The sequence below is a fragment of the Protopterus annectens genome, chromosome 4.part1 (genome assembly GCF_019279795.1).
Source record: "Protopterus annectens isolate FY-2018-M chromosome 4.part1, PAN1.0, whole genome shotgun sequence".
Taxonomy (NCBI): domain Eukaryota; kingdom Metazoa; phylum Chordata; order Ceratodontiformes; family Protopteridae; genus Protopterus; species Protopterus annectens.
Genome location: NC_056734.1, coordinates 153,117,637 through 153,137,495, shown reverse-complemented (window position 1 = coordinate 153,137,495; position 19,859 = coordinate 153,117,637). Strand labels below are relative to the sequence as shown.

Here is a 19,859-nt window from a genome sequence, read left to right as displayed (position 1 = left end):
GAATGCCTTGTGGTTGTCTTTAGAATCTTTGGCAATTTTATTTTCGTAACTAGCTTTTGAAGATTTTATGAGGGATCTCAGCTTCTTACTGAGGCTGGTGAGGGAGTTTTTTGCATCCTGGGATTTTTCTCTTTTCTGCAACAGTTTCTTCCTTCAGTTGTATAGTTTGTTTATAGCAGGGGACCACCAGATTGGCTTCCTTTTTTTGGAGAAGAGCATCTTGGTTCTATTTGGGATGGCACGGTTCATGTACGAGTGGATGTGCTCGTACAGTGTCTTAGTGTAGGATTCTGCAGTCGAACTTCCAGATCCTGTCTGCATGGGTGTCATGAAGTTTGTCACTTCTGACTTCAGTAGCATGAAGTTGGCCTTGGAGAAATTTTTTAAGGAGGTTTCCTTACTGGGGGGGGGGTACAAGCGGGTTTCAGGTACCTACACAGTACTGGAATCATATTGTAGAGAGAAAAGCAACCCAAGAGTTGAGTTAATCTGTATGAGAAGGTGGAGTTTTCCTTTAATTTAGGGGTGTTCAACCTTTTTGGCATGGGGGTCCATATATCAGTCCTACTGTAGTTCAGGGGACCACATTAACATTATTCAGCATATCATTTGTGCACTATTTTAATTTAAACCAAATTTTCTTCAGCTTTCCAAATTCCAAATACAATACTTTGGTGGGCCAGATTATGGCTGATCTGCCTGTTAAGACATCCCTACTTTTTTCCTTTTTAGAAAGGAACTACTGACACTGCATTAAGTTGTTAAGGTTAGTAAAACTGTACGTGTGCAAAAAGAAACAATATAATTTCTGAGAGCACATATAAAATGTTCTGATGCATAAGACTTCCAACAGGCAGCAATGAAGTTTAGGCATTACCTTTTAACTAAGGAATATGAACAGATTTGTTAAAACAACACACTTAATAGAGTTGTTAGAGATAAGGATTCTAGGAGAAGGTCCTTTCCATGTGTTCATCATTCTAGCAATTGTTGCAATGAGGTAGTTGATTTTATTACTAGACATGTTCCTTTCACTGAGGTTGTATTTAAGATTATTAGAAACAGTAGCATATAACATTAAGTGGAGGTGGTACTTGGCAATTACAGAAATTCCCCTAAATGTCTTACAGAAACTCTCTCTCTCTCTCTCTCTTTAGTGGATTAATTAGTTCATTTGAATATGCTAAACAGCACAGCAATTATGCAGTTGCCTTGTTTATATAAGTTATCAAGTGTCTGCATTAATTACTTTGTTTAACATGGACTTCAAAGTTTTATTGAACTTTTCTACTAAACTTTCAGTCTGTTGAAATCATACAGATGCTTTTATCTTTTTAACCTCAAAGCACTGGCACAGATGATGCAGTACCCTTGATATAAGTGGTGTACCTTGATCATTAAATATAATTTTAGGGATACCTACTGTGATGCCCCTGCACTGGCCCAGTAATCAAGGAGCCTCAATCCTCACCACTAGCACCAGTGAGGGACGTACACATTGGGAGGATGACAAGTACACACACAGTAAATTAAAATTTCCCTTAAGAGCACACAGAGATCACAGTCAGTCTGGGGCTGGTTTCTCCATCTCTCTCCAGACTCTAATAAGACTACCCACTGGTACAGTTATAGGGTTAAAATCTCAGCTGAGTGGTCAAGCCAAAACCTCCAGCATCCTCTCTGTCGAACCAGTGCTTTGTGTCCCTGCCCAAGTAGCTGATAAACACACTTTGAGATCTGATTTATATGCAAACACACACACACTCCTGGGAAAGGCTGACACAGGTTTACTAGCTATGCCCCCTTTTGCCCAGACTATATGGTAGTTATCACTGCCAACAACCAGCTCTTTATCAGCTACTTAAGACCCTTACAAAGGATGACCAAATCCTACTGTGTAATGTTACTATTGTTCAAATGGTAAGTGTGACCAAGAGCAAGGCTATTTAGGAGTAGCCTGTACAGTACCACCAAATACATATGCAAGTACTCTAAGAGCTTAAATATGTCTCACAAATATCAGCCACAAAGACAGATTTAAATATATTTAATAATAAGTAATAAAAGAACACAACAATATTCAATAACTCAACACCATGACTACAGAGTTCAGAATCACAGGAAATATTTTAAAACAACATTGCAGGACAGTCTCAAATAAATACAGAAAACATCTAAACTAATCTTTACTATATTCCTATCTATATCTAAAAGAAATTACTGTACCCTAATTACTTACTATTAACAAGGCAAATGCAGAAGTGCTGAATGGATGTTCTTGCTAGGTCCAAGACAAGATACAAAATGCAAAGTCTTTCTCTGAGACAGTTCTTAAATTAATAATCAACATTACTGCTGGGTTAGCTCAGATGACATCACTCTTTGTCACCTGACTTCAGTTCCCAGGCTAAACAGATACATAGAATTTAACACCTCTGTGTCAAAATACATATCTCTCAGAAGTACGCAGCTGTTGGAAGTCATAGAGCCATAAAAACATCTTACATTTTAAACATAGCAATTACTTTTCTCCAAGACAAAATAGAAAAAAATGTCTAGCTCTAGACATCCTGTCTCCTTGCTGCATTAACTAACTTTTATAGCACACCATAAAACACTTTTAATTTCAACTTATTTTCTTGAAGTTTTGCAAGTTAACTCTGTATGTTCCAGCTTCTACTATTAAAACATACGATTGCACAGGTATATAGATTATATACATTTTGTTTTTTGTTTTTTGTTCCAGTAGGGTATACTGTGGCCACATTCTTGAAGCTCAGTACATAACTTACAGTTCTGTATAAATTATATCAATATTCACAAATGACATATGATTATTTACAAAATTCCAGAGAGCTGGGCTGGCAGTATCACATTTCTTCCCTCCCCGAAAACTCAAGCTAGGTTTTTCAAGTGACCCTTGAGAAATGTTGCTTGAGAGGGTTGAGCCTATTTGGAAATATTTTACTCCATTCCTTGTCTTGAGAGCCTATCTGCATTGGCATTGCTAACCCCACTGCAGTGCTGCACTGTCATATAATATGCTTGCATCCCTAAGCTCCACCTTAGTAACTTGGAATTTTGCTGGATGGCTCAATGTAGCCATGTTAAGGGATTGTTGTCTGTAACTACCATGAATTTCCTTCCATACAGATAAGGCATTCCTTTTCTACAGCTGCATAGCATTCTTCCCTGGGTTAGAGCCTACGACTGAGATAAACCACTGGGTGCTCTTCTCCCGCTGAAGAAACCTGGCTAAGTACAGCTCCCACCCCATGGTTTGAAGCATCCACCTGCACAGCAAATTCTTTGCTGTAATCTGGGCTGGCTAACACAAAGGCTACTTCCAAACTCCTTCAAGCTTCTGGAATGCCTGCTTACATGCTGGGGTCCACACTACCTTATCTGGCCTGTTTTTCCTTATCAGGTCTGTGAGTGGAGCAGCTATGGTACTATAACTGGGGACAAACTTTCTGCAGTATCCTGCTGTCCCTAAGAATGCCCTCACCTGCTTTTTGGTAACAGGGGCAGGCCATGCCTGAATGGCTTCCATTTTGGCAGGTTCTGGCCTGATCTTACTACCCCCACTCTATGTCCCAGGTTGGAGAGCTCTGCCATACCCACCTGACATTTGCTAGGCTTAATGGTCAACCCTGCCCTCTGTAGTCGGTCCAGCACCTACCTGACATGCTGAAGGTGCTCTTGCCAGGAATGGCTGCAGATAGCAATACATCTAGGTAAGCAAGGGCAAAATCTCCTGCTCCTGCTAGGATACAATCTACCAGCCTCTGGAAAGTCACTGGGGCATTTTTCATCCCAAAGGGCATCTTTGTGAACTCATACAAGCCAAAAGAATTCACAAAGGCTGGCCTCTCTCTAGCACTGGGAGTCAAGGACACCTGCCAGTAACCCTTGGTAAGATCAATAGTGGTAAGATACTTAGCCTCATCCACCTGCTCTAGGGCTTCATCTGTCCTAAGCATGGGGTAAGCATCTGACTCTGTGTGACTATTTAATTTCCTTGTAGTCCACACAGTACCTGGTGCTGACATCCTTCTTTGGTACCAGCACCACTGGGGAGGCCCAGGGACTGCTAGACTCCTGAATTACCCCTAGTTCCAACATTTTCTTTATCTCATCCCTCAGCGTCTGTTTGACTCTCTCAGGCACCCTATAAGGGGCCTGCTTAATAGGACTTTGGGGTCCTGTATCCACATGGTGCTGCACCAGGTGGGTGCACCCTGGTCTGCCAGTGAACATGTCCCCAAACTCCTGTAATATTGCTCAGATTTCTCGAACCTGGGTAGGGGATTGCTGCTGGGACATTGCTACCCCTTCCACTGAGGTGTCAGTCTGAGCCTCACTGACATAACATTGAGACCAGAACATCTAAAACCCAAAACATCTAAAACCCATAACACTGACTTTCATAACATCTAACAGTACAAATCACATGAAAATAACATCCCCTCCACATATAATGACACCAAACAACCAAACACACATTTTACTACGTTTCTGCAGGGGGGCTTGATACAGTTAGGGTTAGGAAGTTAACTTTTTCCCACTGTAGTGCGATCTTGGCGTTGGTATATTTAATTTACTGAGGGTGCAGGGGGGCTTGCCCCCCTGCAGAAACATAGTAAAAAGTGTGTTTGGTAGTTTAGTGTCATTATATGTGGAGGGGATGTTATTTTCTTGTGATTTGTAGTGTTAGATGTTATGAAATTCAATGTTATGGGTTTTAGATGTTCTGGTCTCAATGTTATGAAATTAGATGTTATGGGTTTTAGATGTTTTAAAGTAGACCCAAATGTATGTGTGCATACATATATATATCTATCTATCTATATATATATATATATATATATATATATATATATATATATATATATATATATATGTGTGTGTGTGTGTGTGTGTGTGTGTGTGTGTGTCTGTGTGTGTGTGTGTGTGTGTGTGTGTGTGTCTACTTCACTTCTTCACTTTTATCAAATTAATACAACACCAAAACTGAAATGATTGAGACACAAGAATGACAGTGCAGAAGATTGAAACTTGAGATTGAACTAGATGTTATACTATCGTAAGTCAGCTCTGAAGCTACATGTACAGGTTGCAAAAGTTTTCCTAGAACTGTTTGAATTTCTTTGTATGAAGGAATTACCATTTCTATCACCATGAGGAAAAATCTCCTCTGCCTTTGGTTTGTTTATGCTTAGACACATAGGAACATCTCAATTTGATAAAGATGTGATTTGAATTTGGTAAGGCTTGAGCTTCTCTCTTTTCTAAAATACAGTACACTTTACTAACTTGGTTGTAACACACTGACATAATGCTGTTTCAGTAATTCTAGCTTCAGTCTTGCCACTAGCATTCTCCTCAGTGTTAATGTAACGTAACTTGGTTATGAAACATTCCATCCTCATTCAAAATAAGTTAACTTATTAGTAGCTACTGTTTGTTTGATTATACATGTGTTACTGCAACTTTAAATTTGGAAACATACAATTCAGTTTTAATTAATGTTTCATTAGCTAATAACTGTTCTACAAAAGTTACTAACTTGTCAAAAGTTTTTGTTAATAACCTATGATACCCATTTTCTCATATTACTAGGTACTACCCTTTTAAATCTGTCCACTCTTAAGTTCTCTAATATTATTCATTTACTGTTACTACCAGATTCTAACAACATATTTAATTATGTTTTAAATCATGCAATCATGCTCTTATTGGTTTGTCAGCATTAAAGTTATAGCTGTGACATTTTATGACATGCACTTCAAAAGTTACTCCATCTTTGGCTAATAGTTATTTTTTGAGTTTTTCATAGTCAGTATAATGAGTTCAACAGGCTTTTAATGTCTCCCCATCTGGTGGGAAGAATGTATTTTGGTGAAGCACTCTGGCTTGTCGCAGCTCTGCTGGGTTTCATACTTGAGAGGACTCAGTATCATCTTCTTGCTCAGATTCTTAATGACAGATACAGCCATTGGGGTAGCTGTTACACTGGCAATTCCCACCAACAGCATCTGGTCAGTTTCTATCTTGGGAGTCCTCCAAGACTTTCAACCTCTATAGTTCTGAAAAAAACCCAGCAGGTAACATTGACAAAACATGTATGGCATATCACTCCTTTGGGAAAATGCAGCTCAAAATAGTATACACACTTGTCACCAGAGGGATTATGAGTTATTTTGGCAAATCTCAAGTCAAACTGTCCATTCACACACCATCACTGACAAGCATCAACAGCTCACTAAAGGTAGAAATGTAGAAAAAAGTTTAATTTGAAGAATGAGATGAAAATATGGAGCACATAGCTTTCCATACTGACCTCCATAAGATGTATGCACTACTTGCAGTATCTTGGTGTAAGGTTAACAATCTACCGACATAACTACACTGTCTACACAGCCCTTCCAGCAGCAGAGTACAAAAACTAAGGTTACAGCTGCAGGTTTTGTTTGGACCACAACAAAAGACTTCGGCTTAACTAGCCTCAAGCTGCATCCACATCAGGGTCCTGCCGGGCCACTTAGCTTTAGGATCTACAAACCTTTTTGCCAGAGACTCTGCTATCGTCAGTTGAGTAAACAACTTTCTGGATTTCCTCTTGAAGGCAACAACCTTTTATATAAACCCCAGTTGGCAAATAACTTTTCATTATTCCAACTAGTACAAGTTATTTATTTATTTACTGCATCAATACCTCCTTCTAGTCCTTTAAAATCATTCTGAAAGACTTCCTAGTCAAAACCTGGCTCTGTTCTTATTCAGCCCCAGGATAAACTATATCCCAAAATATGAACAAGTACCTCTTTATACCTTACACCTCCTTATTCCCCCTTCTTCACTCATTTTCTTATCTTAATCAATTTCACTTCTAAATATGCCATAACCATGTTTTTTTCTACTTCATATTGCAATTCTTGTTTGTCTTATACTAAGTTACCTTTAATTTTTTTAAACTGGCTAAAATGTATCTGAATATTAAATCATTTTTACATAAGTTGTATCTCTTCTTAGCCAGTGTTTTTACATTATGTCTAATTTGGTATACTTGTTTAAACTATAGATTATTTTACCTTTTATTGTATTATTTTTGAAGATTGTAAAATTATTCTTCTTAAATTGTTTTTGTAATATTTTGGGGCTTTTCTCCCCAGGCCTCCACTGAAAATGGGTGCCTAAACAGTCAGACTTTCTCAGTAATCAAAGGTCAGTCAGTAAATACATTTATCTATTTAGTGCATTTGTTTAATTGGCTGATCTGACTGAGTCATGCAAGATCTCTTTTCAGCAGAGGCCTGGGGAGAAAAACTCCACACAGAATAAACTAATGACACATATTAAAAAAAAGTAATAAATAAATACAAACAGATGACTCATCTTAAAAATAAGAACAGTTTAGCAGGATTCTTTTGGTTCTTAATGAAATAAGAATAAGATTAACTGACTAATTTATGTCAATTTATGTCAGTCATTATCTACAATATACACATACAAAATGGGTTCAAAAACAAAACAAAGTGATTGGCTGATAGGGGGATTGTCAAATGATACATATTATCTTGAATTTAAAAAATGTAAATAGTTGCATATACATTAGTAATATTAAATTTAGGGTGTTTTCCTTTTAGTGGTATGGAATTGCTTATATTAACCATTACCACTGCTTTATACCTCTCAACCTCTTAGAGCAAGCAATCTGGACAAAGCCACGAGTAATGGGGAACAAAGCCCCAGAGATAGGGACACTTTTTAAACATTGCTCTTAAAAACTTAGAAAGTTGATAGAATAGCAGGTTTTACATTGGTATGAATTTTCAAAAGGGAATGGATTCTGAAACTCTAATGTATGTCGTTATTTTCTGACTTCAGTCTTTAACAATTTGCCAGTTATTTGCCAAAAAACAGAATTTTATGAAAAAACGGGCCAAAATATGAGGCAAAAATCTGGACATTCTGTAAAAATCGGTACAGTTGAGAGGTATGCACTGCTTTCTCTATAGCATGAAATACTAAGTATTCTGCAGCTTTTTTTCAAAAGAAAAGAAAAGACAGATTCTTTTTTGTTTTTGGAAAATCTCTAACCATAGACAAGGGCAATGCAGCAGAGATACTTTTGCCTTTTTTCCTTCTTATTGTCTAGGAATGTTATTTGGACTTTGAAATATCTCAACCCCCTAAGAAGTGTAATGCAACAACGACTCTGTTGTCCTTATTTCATCTTTTTGTCAGGAACTGTTATTTTAACTTTGGGAAATTTTAGCAGACAGAAGTTCCATTAAAAATGTTTGCATTACAGACTTGTTGAACTTTGCCTTTTCAGCCTGTGGTTTCTATTTTCCACAAGTACTTAGAAATAACAACTGCATATGCAGTTACCATTTTTTGTCAACCATCTATCTGCATGAAGCATTTTATTTTACTTTCCTTCTGCAACTGCACTCTCTTTTGCATCTGAAATCAGATATTTAAACATAGGTTCATAGGTTCATACTAGGCTATCTGCATCCATTGGTAGGTGAAGCATATTCATCAAATCTGGGTTTGACATGGCCTTGTATGTGGTCAGATACAGGGCATTGTACTCAATCATTGGTCTGATAGTGATGAGTATCAACCTGGGTCCCCAGGTCCCTGATAACTTCTTCTGTGCTCAGTGGATTGCCACCTATTTGCCATGGCTCTGGCAGATCCAAAGTCTGCAAATTCCTATGTCTTTATTTATGAGGTGGGACCACAGTAGATTAGTTGTGATCTGATCTCACCAGTGAGACTAGTTGTTCCATGGCATTTGAGTTTATGAATTCCAGGAACGGCCATGTGAGGTTCCTGAGTTTGTGAGTTTGGTGGACCAGTCTTGAGGTGTGGGTGTCCTTGATGAATATGGATACCCCCCTCTTTTATATTTATGTCCGGATTTTTGGGGGAGAGCATGATATGAGAAAACCTAAAACTGGTGCTGGGGGGGTCTCTCAGGGAGCCTTGAACCAGGTTTCTGTCACAGCACAGACATCGATGTTCTCTGAGAGAAGCCTCGAGTCGGCATTTTTTTTTTTTTTTAGACTTCTGGCATTGAGCAGCATTAGGTAGGTTTAGAATTTGAGCTTTGCCTAAAAAAAAGGCATGGGGGTGGTGAGCCTTTGCCTTTGCCAATATCCCCAGGACAGGGGCAAGTCCGGAAAAACAGCGTAGCTTGTGCTTGTCTTGTCAGTCCATCCAGGCCAGACAGACACTGGATCCCCTTGATGACACCAGTGTTTAAGCCAATTGTTAAAGCTGATCATCTTATCTCTGTATTGTGGCATCATTCTTGGTGAAGGTAGGATACTGCTCAAGGTCAGAGTCGACAATGACTGAGTGAGAGACCTGAGTGCTTGCTTACTGTGACCCTCTCCTTAGTCAGTCTGGTGAGCGGGACGTCAGTGTGTGTGACATCAAGTAGTTTCACCTGTTCATTTGACAAAGACCATGGTTATTGTCTTACTTTTCTATTGAAAGGTATCCTTACAGCAGTGGTATGACAGCTGCTATATGGTCTTTTGAAAGAGGTGACAGCTACCATAGCATAACAATATGTCATTAAAATAATCCTCACTAGCTAAGGTCTTGGTCTTCAGATTAGCAGTCTGATTTGTGACAGTGTACTATGAATAAAGTAACAGGTAATGTCACTGAAGAAGCATCAGTAGCCCCTCTTGGGAAATATTGTCAGTGTGTTTGTACATAAAGAATTACTTTGCTAAGTCTCAGTTATTGCTGATAAAATAACAATAGAAAGCGTTGAACACAGACTGAGGTAGGTGAAATCCTGGTAGTCCGTACTTATAACCATGATTTTCAACTGACAATACATAGCTTATTTGTTTGTGATGGGTGTTGTTCATAACCTGTGATAGATAGATGATAGATAGATAGATAGATAGATAGATAGATAGATAGATAGATAGATAGATAGATTTGTAATAAGCTCTTAAGGTCAATCACCCTCTTTTACCATACTTGGGTGGCAGGGGTGCAGATTTAGGTTTCATAATTCCAATACCACACATATTTTCATAGGTTCATAGGTTGTTACTAGGTTAATGACCACTAGGGCCCTTACAATCCTAGCTGCTCATCCCAAACAATTTGGGTCCCTGAGTATCATGGGCATCTATATGGGGGAGAGGCATGTTAGTAGGGAGGTAACTATGGATTTGTAGGGAGTGTTAGGATAAAACTTTTCTTATTGACTGCCTCAGTCCTTAAGAGACATGGGGGCTAGACAGGGGGGAAATTTACACCCCCCCCCAAGTGTCAAGGTTTCATTTGAATAGGGTCAGGTATGAACTCTGTTTTACATAGCTTATTCCATATGGTGGGGATCCCTTGGGACAAAAATCTGTCCATCCAGCACATTCTGTTTATGTCACAAGTGAAGTTTAGATCCCTGGATCTAGTGTTACAGGTGCTGTTTGTTGTGTGCACGTGCAACAGATCCAGCAGGGCTAGGTCTGAGGAAGCCCTGTAAATCAGGCAAATATCCCCTCTCGGCAGCCTATAGGAGACTGAATACAGAGCCTTTAGGTGATCAGCATAGGATAGGCTATTCATGCCCTGAATATTTCTGGTGAGAATCCTTTGTAAGCATTCCAACTGTTGCAAGTATCTGGTTTGTTACCTGCCAAAGGGGGCATTGTATTTAATGATAGATCTGATAAGGGCCAAGTACAGTGGTACTATAACTTCCTTGGAACCTAGATGCCATACCCTTACCTATAAGTTAGGTGACAGAGAATGATTTTTATTATCTTAGCTACATGTTAGTCAAAGACCAGATTGCTGTCTACATTTGTTCTCAGATCTCTTACTACTGGGTCAACTCTTAGAGATGTTTTATCAATGCAGTAATTAACTTGGGTTGACAGTTTCCTTAACGGGCATTATAATGCATTTTTAGCACTGTGTTTTAGACCATGGCTTTGGCACCAGTCATTTGTGTTATATCCTCCTGCAATTTGTTGGTGTCTTGAGAGGAATCTATAATAGCTCCCAGTTTACAGTCATCTGTGAACATTGTGGCCTTGAATGCTAGCCTTGAATTCTGAAATGTAAATGCCAAACAGGAGTTGGTCCAGCATGCAGCCCTGGGATTCTCTGCTGCTGACTGGTCTCCTGGCAGAGGTGGTCTCACTGATCATGACTTCTTGCGTCCTGACTGTGAGCAAGCTGGAAATCTAGCATGTTATGTACTGATTAATACTTAGCTCAGAGAGCTTGTCAACAATGCTTGAGTAGGGAATTATATCAAATGCCTTGGCCAGATCAAGGTAAGCAGTATGCACTGTTTTACCCTCATCCATTGCCTTAATGACCCTCTCAAAGAAGCTAACCAGATTAAGTAGGCATGACCTTCCCTTAATGAAGCCAAGATGGGATGGGGCCAGTGTCTGCAGGTTGCCTTTGGACAGTGCAGTGGTGCAACAGTAGCATTGTCGCCTCACAGCAAGAGGTTCTTCTGTTTGATTCTCATCTGGAATGCCTTCTGTGTGGAGTCTGCATATCCTTCCTGCATTTGTGTGGATTTTCTCTGGGTATCCTCTCATGCTACAAAGACTTGCACCTGGAGCATTTCTCCCCGGGCCTCCGCTGAAAATTGGCTTTGTTCCAATTTGGTCTTTCCCATTTAACAAATGTTAAATAAATAAATAAAATGTCCTAATTTATCATTTCCATGATAATTTGTTCATGGGTTCATAGGTTCATAGGTAGGTACTAGGCTATTGGCCCTAGGGCATACATAAGCCTAGCCAAAAAGGTACCCTGGCTTTCGTCACCCAAGAAATAAAGTGTGATAAGAGACCTTGGGACACAGGTGGAGAGTAGTCTCTCCTTTGATAATCACATCACCACAATAGTCAGGAAATCTTTCTATGTGGCACACCTCATCACAAAAGGTTTCTCATCCAGGAAAAAAGAGGTCATTGTTCCCCTCCACTTGTCACTCATAAGACCCATTATAGAGTGCAATGCCCCTTTTGGTATGTACCTCACAAGACATCTACAACAACGAGAAAGGCCACAGAAATACCTCACAAAAAGGATTACCGGTCTCAAACAGATGCCCTACACAGACTGTCTCAAAAAACTCCAGCTTTACTCCTTCGCATATCGCCTACTCAGAGGCGATCTCTGCATTAGACTTGCTAAACTGATGAGTCTGTAGTTTCCTGATTCTTTTGATGGTCTGCCCTTACTGAGGGGAATAACTATTGTGGTCCTCCATTCACTTGGAACATAGCCTGTTTCAAAGCTGTAGTTGAAAAGAGCCTCGAGTGGTCCTAATAGGGTGTGTTTTAGACTGTTCAGGAGGCATGTTGTATGTTGTTAGGAGCCATGTTGGCAGTGTTTTTGACTTTAGCAAGCACTTGGTCCCTACTAATAGTAGGGAGAAGTACAATGGAGGGGATTTCACCTGGTGAAGCTGGAGGGGAGTGGGGGGTGAAGTTTGAGCTAAATTTATCAGTCAGTAGATATGTTATGTCACCTTGATCAGTGAAGGTAGTACCATTCACCACCAGTTTAGCACACTATTGTGTGTTTCCTTTAAGGTTCATAAAACCATCTCTCTTCTCCTTTCTACTCTGCGTACTATTTGTCTTTATTTTCTCTTCCCTTTACTTCTCTACCTGCTATTCTGCAGTACTTGCTCTTTTATTTTCACCACTTTCTATTCCCACCTTTTTCCCTTACTCTCTTCTCACTTTATTCTCCATACCTTCACTCCTTTGTTCTATGTTAATCCAATCAGTATTTTTCAACTGGTTAATTGAGAATTCAACTGTATTGAGTGTTTTAGTAACTAACTCTTGTAGTAGTTTTTTTATTTATATAGAAGAGTTTGCTATCTTTTATTTTTAATGTTTGCTTGCAAACTCTATTACTAACTCTTAGATTTTCATTATAATGAGTACTGCTATTACATTTTTTGTATGACAATTTTTTTGTATGATAATTTTTTGTCTCTGAATGTATCTCACTCTGTGGAGCTTTTCTCCCCGGGCCTCTACTGAAAATGGAAATTTCTCCAGCTAGACTAGCCCGGTCAACAAATATAAAATAAAATAAAATAAAATAAAGGTTCAAGACACAGGTCAAGAAAGCCTTCTGATTGTCCTTAAATTGTGAGGCTATCCTGACCTCAAAGTTGGCCTTGATGGACTTAATTATACCTTTTAGTTTCTTGTACAGTTTTATAAGAGAGCAGTTGTCTTTAAAGGAGTTGCTCTTCCTGATTTTGCATTTTCTTCTTTTATTACATGCCCTATTTAGGTGAGGAATCCACCAGTCGGGTTTGTTTTTAGTGTTTGTTTTGAGTTGATTTCTGGTAGGTATGGCAGCCTCTGTGCAGCCACTCACATGTTTGCATAGGGACACTAAATAATTCTGCAATGGTAGCTTTGGTCTCAGGTATAGGGGGAGTCTCCAGTTTTGATAAACTGTCACTTAATAGGATGTAGTTTACCTTGGAATAGTTCCTGTTACAGGTTTAACTATGTTTTCTGGGTTTATGATCCAACCTCACTAGTGAGAACATGACACGGAGTGGGGGGAGGGTGCAATGGGATTTTTAATTCTGTCACATATTAATGTATTTATAAGCTTGTTTTCTTTTTGTTTTGTCTGTTTGTATATATTTGCTAAACAGGGTAGTAAAGCACTGATCCACATGGAGCTTTTTTTTTAACTCAGAATGGGACACTGGTTAAACAACTTGCTCAGTTAGGCAAATGGAGACTGTTGTTGTGTCCTTCGGCCTTTCCCGGTTAGGGGTCGCCACAGCGGAACTCCGGTCCGCTAAGGAGACTGAGGGAATCAAATTTTAGATGACAGGAGGCAGCTCATTAAAAGCTAAGCAAATGAGCTTTATTACTCTGTGTCAGCTGACAGACCATATTTATGTGATAGTGATGGGATTTGTACCTCCATCTATCACATGACATAAACAATTTGTGGAACATAAACCTAAGTTAAGTCTGCTGTACAAAATAGCCATGGAAAAAAAAAACAGAACAAGACATTCAATTTCATAAGTATAACAACATAAAACTGGTTGCGGACTGAACAGATAATACCATATTGACTATCTTGTAAGTCACTTACCTGCTGGACTTATGCTGCAGTGTAACAACCCAAATGTGTAAAAATATGGCAAAATATATTCAGTTCATGGCACAGTATATGTGTGTGTTTGTGTGTGCATCTGTAGCTACATTTGTCTGTCTATCTATCTATATTATGTTTGTATGCATATGTAGATGTGTGTGCGTGCATTTATTATGCTTGTGTATAATATGTATATCTAATCTATATCTTTATAGATATAAAATGTTAAAATATGTGTGTGTGTGTGCGTGTGTGTGTATGTGTGTGTGTGTGTGTGTGTGTGTGTGTGTGTGTGTGTGTGTGTGTGTGTGTGTGTGTGTGTGTGTGTGTGTGTGTGTGTGTGTGTGTGTGTGTGTGTGTGTGTGTGTGAGTGTATGTGTGTGTGTGTGTGTGTGTGTGTGTGTGTGTGTGTGTCTGTGTGTGTATGTGTGTATGAGTGTATGCCATAAGATCGAAAGTTTAAAAGACTGAAAGCCAAAATATCTAAAACTCAATATATCTAACATGGAAATTTGCCCATTCTCCACTGTTATGTGACCTTGGAGTTGGTATATATAATTAGCAGGGGGTGTGGGGGGGTGCAAGGGGGGCTTGCCCTCCTGCATTATAAAAGCTTTTAATATTTTGGGTTTTAAATATTATTCAGTCTTTTGAACTTTTGATCTTATGGCATAGACCCATATATATATATATATATATATATATATATATATATATATATATATATATTTAGTTGATCAAGTAACAAGATTATGTATTCACTTCTACATCATATGAAGACTGATCATTTCTGATATTAGAAATATAATTATCCCTGGCCTTTTGAAAACATAATCCCTTTCTTCTATACAGCTTCATGTACTTTTAGTGTTCAAAGAATTGTCCTGCTTGAACTGTAAGATCAGAAGCAAAATTCTTCAAAAACTACTCAGATCATCTTTCTTTATTACTTTAGGATTATTTAAAACAATTTATCTCCAGAAAAAAAAAGGCTTTAATATCTAATGGGTGCTGCAATAACTGTAGATATCCATACATGTGATGGTGGTAAAATCCTGCTTCTCTTCATTATATTTTATCTTACCTCTTGTGGAGCATTAATAACACCAATGCCATATCCAAACTGTAACGATCCCAGCACTGCTGTGAACACTGCAAGAATCAGTGTATATGTTAACTCCTGAAAAAAATAAATTGCAAAATTCACATGTTTTGCCTAGGAATACACAGTTTACTTTCATTTGTCCATTTTGACTATACTAATAGACATTCTTTTGGATTAAACTTACTCGGCACATAGTTCAGATCTGTAACCTTACTTGGCTAGCACCTACAGATACCCATGTACATTTTTCTCGTGCATGCAATTCACATTGTGACATTGACATTCATAGTACTTGTTTGCACATTCCATCAGTGTTTGTGTCATCCTACTGGTTCCTATTGCCCTCTGTGTCAGTGTCATCTCCCAAAAGTCACTTTGTTGATGGTGTGACAGTCGTGACATGTTATCTAGGGTCATGCAACAGTTTTGTACCAAACTTCTTTGATGAACTCCCTGACTTTCAAAACTTCTGCTTTGAATGTGGTTTGCAGATTACTTCACAGATGAAATTCCAAGTGTATTTCTTATGCTATGTGAGTGGCGTTTAAAAAAACACTTTTGTTTTGAGCTTTTTTCCATTTATGCTGTTGATCTTATGCCTTTTCTTCTATCGAGTTCTGCCTAATGTTTTAATATACTTTTTTGTTCCTCTAGGTCCTGCTTGCAAATAGGTACTGTGTTTCCAGAATATTTGCTTCAGAATGAAAAGAGAAAGATAAAGAGAGAAATAGAGAAAAAAGAAAGAAAAGGAAGTGGCATCTTTGTGGTATAGAGGGATAAATTCCTGATTATAACCCAGGGTTGACTAGCTTCTCAGGCAATGGAGAGGTCAGCAGAGGGTATGAGCATAATGGCAAGGCAAAAGTCTACTCAGCTCACTCAGGGGGAAGAGAAGAGGACATGCTGAAGATATGCCAATTAAAGGCTTCAGCTGGAGACTAGGAGGAAAGACAAAGAGGTTTCTGCTAAAAATGCAGCATGGTGAGTTAAGCTGGGAGGAGTGTATCACAGCAAAGGGGTAGTGTCACTCATAACACTCTACTTTCAGCTGAAGACATCTCCCAGCATGTCCAAAAGATTAAGTCATAACCAGTCGACCAGCTCATCAATTGTCCACAGGATTATGACCTTATGCACCCAATCCATTCTCTGGTCATTGGCTGGTGCACACCTCAGTTGGCTTAAGATATTTCTCAATTTGACTTTCCAAGATGGCTGCACACAAATTAGCACCTTAACTTCAGCTTTCCCTGTGTTAAAAAAGAAACTGAAAGACAAGGGCAAGGAATTCTGTCACATTTAGTGAATTCAGTTATTGCCTAGTAAGTACACTGTCTAGATGCCAGCAAAGAAGAAACTAAGAGAGCCTGAAAGAAAATCAACTAGAAAAGTTGAAGATAAAACACTAATTTGGGAAATATCTTGCAGATGTTCAGCAAAAATGCAATTCAAGGGCCAGCTTTGATCCAAGAATCTATAAGAAAAATATGTAAAATGTGCTTGGAGCTGATTAAAACAAACAAATCATTGAAGGAGTAAATCAACTCAAATAGTAAAAGGCTAGAATAAAATGGAAGAAACATTTAACAGATATTCAGATAACATGATAAAATTTCAAAAATCAGAGGTCGAAACGAAGAAAAGGCTGGCTGCTTCTAAGACTGTTCAACAAAGGATGTTTCAAAAATTTTTAAATTAGACAGAGCATCTAGGAAAAATATGATATTCTGTGCTGTACCAGAGAAACTGGAAGTAACAGACTGTATTCATTTTATGAAGGCACAAATAAACAACTGGACTGATGTTCCACTGCAGGAACTGTTAATTGAAAGGGAGCAATGTGGCAATGTGTTTATGTTCCATATCTGATCATGAGATAGCAACCAAGACCTGAATTACTAAAAATGCAAAACTACTAGCATAAAGAGTTGATCCTGACAAAACCAGGACAAAAGGGCAAAGTACTAAAATTTGGAGATAGTAGACTGTTTGTGGAAAATCATTATTCACTGTACACCAGGCAGAAGAAAAACACATTTATTCCAGCAATCAGGGTGTGTCAAGGGGCAGGTGTGGGATTCAAGCTGCTGCATCCAGTTGTCTTTAGAATATTTTTCCTAGAGGATCAAAGCCATTTTTGATGCAGAAGAGGCTAAGGAAGAAATACAAAAGTTTGTGTAAAAAGGTGAACTATCAAGCTGAAGAGAATTCCTCTTCTCATTCTTCTGATAATGAGGCACATGGAGATACTTTGTAATTGAAACCTTTTCCACTATTCCAAATCAAAATGCTTAAGAGTCAGAGAAAAGCACAGGAGTTGACTAAAAGAATTGTGAGTACCTTGGAATTGAAACAGAATCTGGAGTTGGGAGCTAGAGATGAGAAGGAAGAAGGCTAGTAACATGATAATTAGTGAATACATTTGAGACTGCAAGTCATCAATTGCAATTGTGAAATACAACTGTATAAGAAAAAGTGGAAAGAGTGGACTTTTATTGACTTTGCAAGACTTGTAGGGAACTGAAAGGCATTTACCTCACTTCATGTCATTAGTGTCTGGAAGGGCACTGAGGGGAGGGGAATAGGAAGAAAAAGGTATTTCTGTGATTCTTTTCACAATATAAATTGCACATTTTATAGCAAAGCAGTTTAGTTGTTCTTGTATAGGTAGGTTCATAGGTAGGTACTAGGCTATCAGCCCTAGGGCCCATACAGGCCTAGCCAAAAAATGTACCCTGGCTTTCGCCACCCAAGAAAATTATTTTCTTGTGCCCCTGTTGAGCAGAGCCACAGAAGTGATCCCTGGGATGAATTTCCCATTTCCCAACCAATCATCAAGATTTTTCTTGAAGAGTGCTAATGAGGAGCTCTGTTTGACATAGATAGGTAGTCTGTTCCAGAGTATGGGAAGTCTGTGGGACAGGAATCTATCCCTCCAGCATGTTCTGTTTATTGTGGTGACAAGGTTTAGGTCCCTAGAGCGTGTAGCTTGGAGGGATTGGGATTTCTTTAAGTGGAGCATGTCCAACAGCTCTGGGTTTGACATAGCTTTGTATGTTAGGCAGAGATCACCCCTGAGTAGGCGATATGCGATGGAGTAAAGCTGTAGTTTTTTGAGACGGTCTGCATAGGGCATCTGTTTGAGGCCAGTAATCCTCTTTGTGAGGTATTTCTGTGGTCTTTCCAGTTGCTGTAGATGTCTTCTGAGGTACATAGCAAAAGGGGCATTGTACTCTATAATGGGTCTAATGAGTGATGAGTAGAGGGGAACAATGACCTCTTTTTTTCTGGATGAGAATCCTTTTGTGATGAGATGAGCCATGTAGAAGGATTTCCTGACCACTGGGCGATGTAATTATCAAAGTAGAGACTACTGTCCACCTGTGTCCCAAGGTCTCTTATCACATTTTCAGCATTAAGTAGACTATCAGCTATGTGGTAGTTCATGGGTACAGAGTTTTTACCAAAGGGGATGACAATACACTTTTTGGCATTGAGCTTCAGGCCATGGCTTTGGCACCAGGTATCTGTCTCAGTGAGGCCCTTTTGTAGTATGTCCACATTGTTAGGAGTTTCGATTATGGATCCTAGTTTGCAGTCATCTGCAAACTTTGTTAGCCAAAGACCTTCTGTGTTGGCCTGGACTTCAGAGAAGTAGATACCTAACAGGAGAGGATCCAGGACTGAACCCTGTTTTACTCCACTTGTCACTGGTCTGATGTTGGATTTGGAATCCTCTACTTTCACAGTGTGGGTTCTGTCCATGAGCCAGTTGGCAACCCATCTTGTGACATAGGGATTTATACCTAGTTTAGTGAGCTTATCTATAATTCCAGAGTGGGGGATGGTGTTGAAAGTCTTGGCGAGATCTAGATAAGCTGTGTGAACCATTTTACCCTCATCTATGGCTTTGGTGACTGTTTCAAAGAAATCAGTCAGGTTTAGGAGACATGATCTGCCTTTTACAAATCCAGACTGGGTAGGGTCCAGAGTTTGGAGATTACTAATGTCTTTGTTTATGAGCTCCACAATGATACATTCCATGGCCTTGCAGACCAGGCTCATCAGGCTAATGGGGCGGTAGTTCCTGGGGTCCATCGTGGCTTCCCCTTTGTGGAGTGGGATAACCGTTGCGGTGCACCATTCAGTGGGTACAAAGCCTGAGGTGAGGCTATGATTGAACATGGTACTTAGGTAGTGTGCCAGTTCATTCTGTAGTTCATGTAGAACGCAGCCTGGGATATTGTCAGGTCCCATGGATGCTGTGTTCTTGGCTTTGGAGAGTGTGTTTTTTACCTGTGTAGCCGTGATTATAGGAACTTTGCATTCTTCCGGTATAGAGATGGGCCCTCTAGGGGGTGAGAGGGGGGTAAAGCTAGCACTGAACCTATCTGCTAGGATGTTGGCAATATCAGTTGGTTCTGTATATTTTGTGCCATTGTGCTGTAACTCAGAGCAGATCTGAGTGTTCCCATTTAGATTCTTGACATAGCTATAGAATGCTTTGTGGTTGTCTTTAGAGACAGTGGCAATTTTGTTTTCGTAACTAGCTTTGGAGTAATAAATATACCAAATTAAACAGATGCTTTTT

The 19,859-nt window shown here is 39.1% G+C and overlaps 1 protein-coding gene across 1 annotated transcript in view; it reads right to left on the bottom strand.

The window, feature by feature from the left end:
* SLC2A2 (solute carrier family 2 member 2) overlaps window positions 1-19,859 on the bottom strand; it is a 438,812-nt gene that overhangs the window by 312,577 nt on the left and 106,376 nt on the right. Inside the window, exon 2 of the mRNA XM_044070056.1 lies at window positions 15,248-15,343. Within this exon, the coding sequence (XP_043925991.1) occupies window positions 15,248-15,343 (96 nt within the window). The remainder of the gene's footprint in view (window positions 1-15,247; window positions 15,344-19,859) is intronic.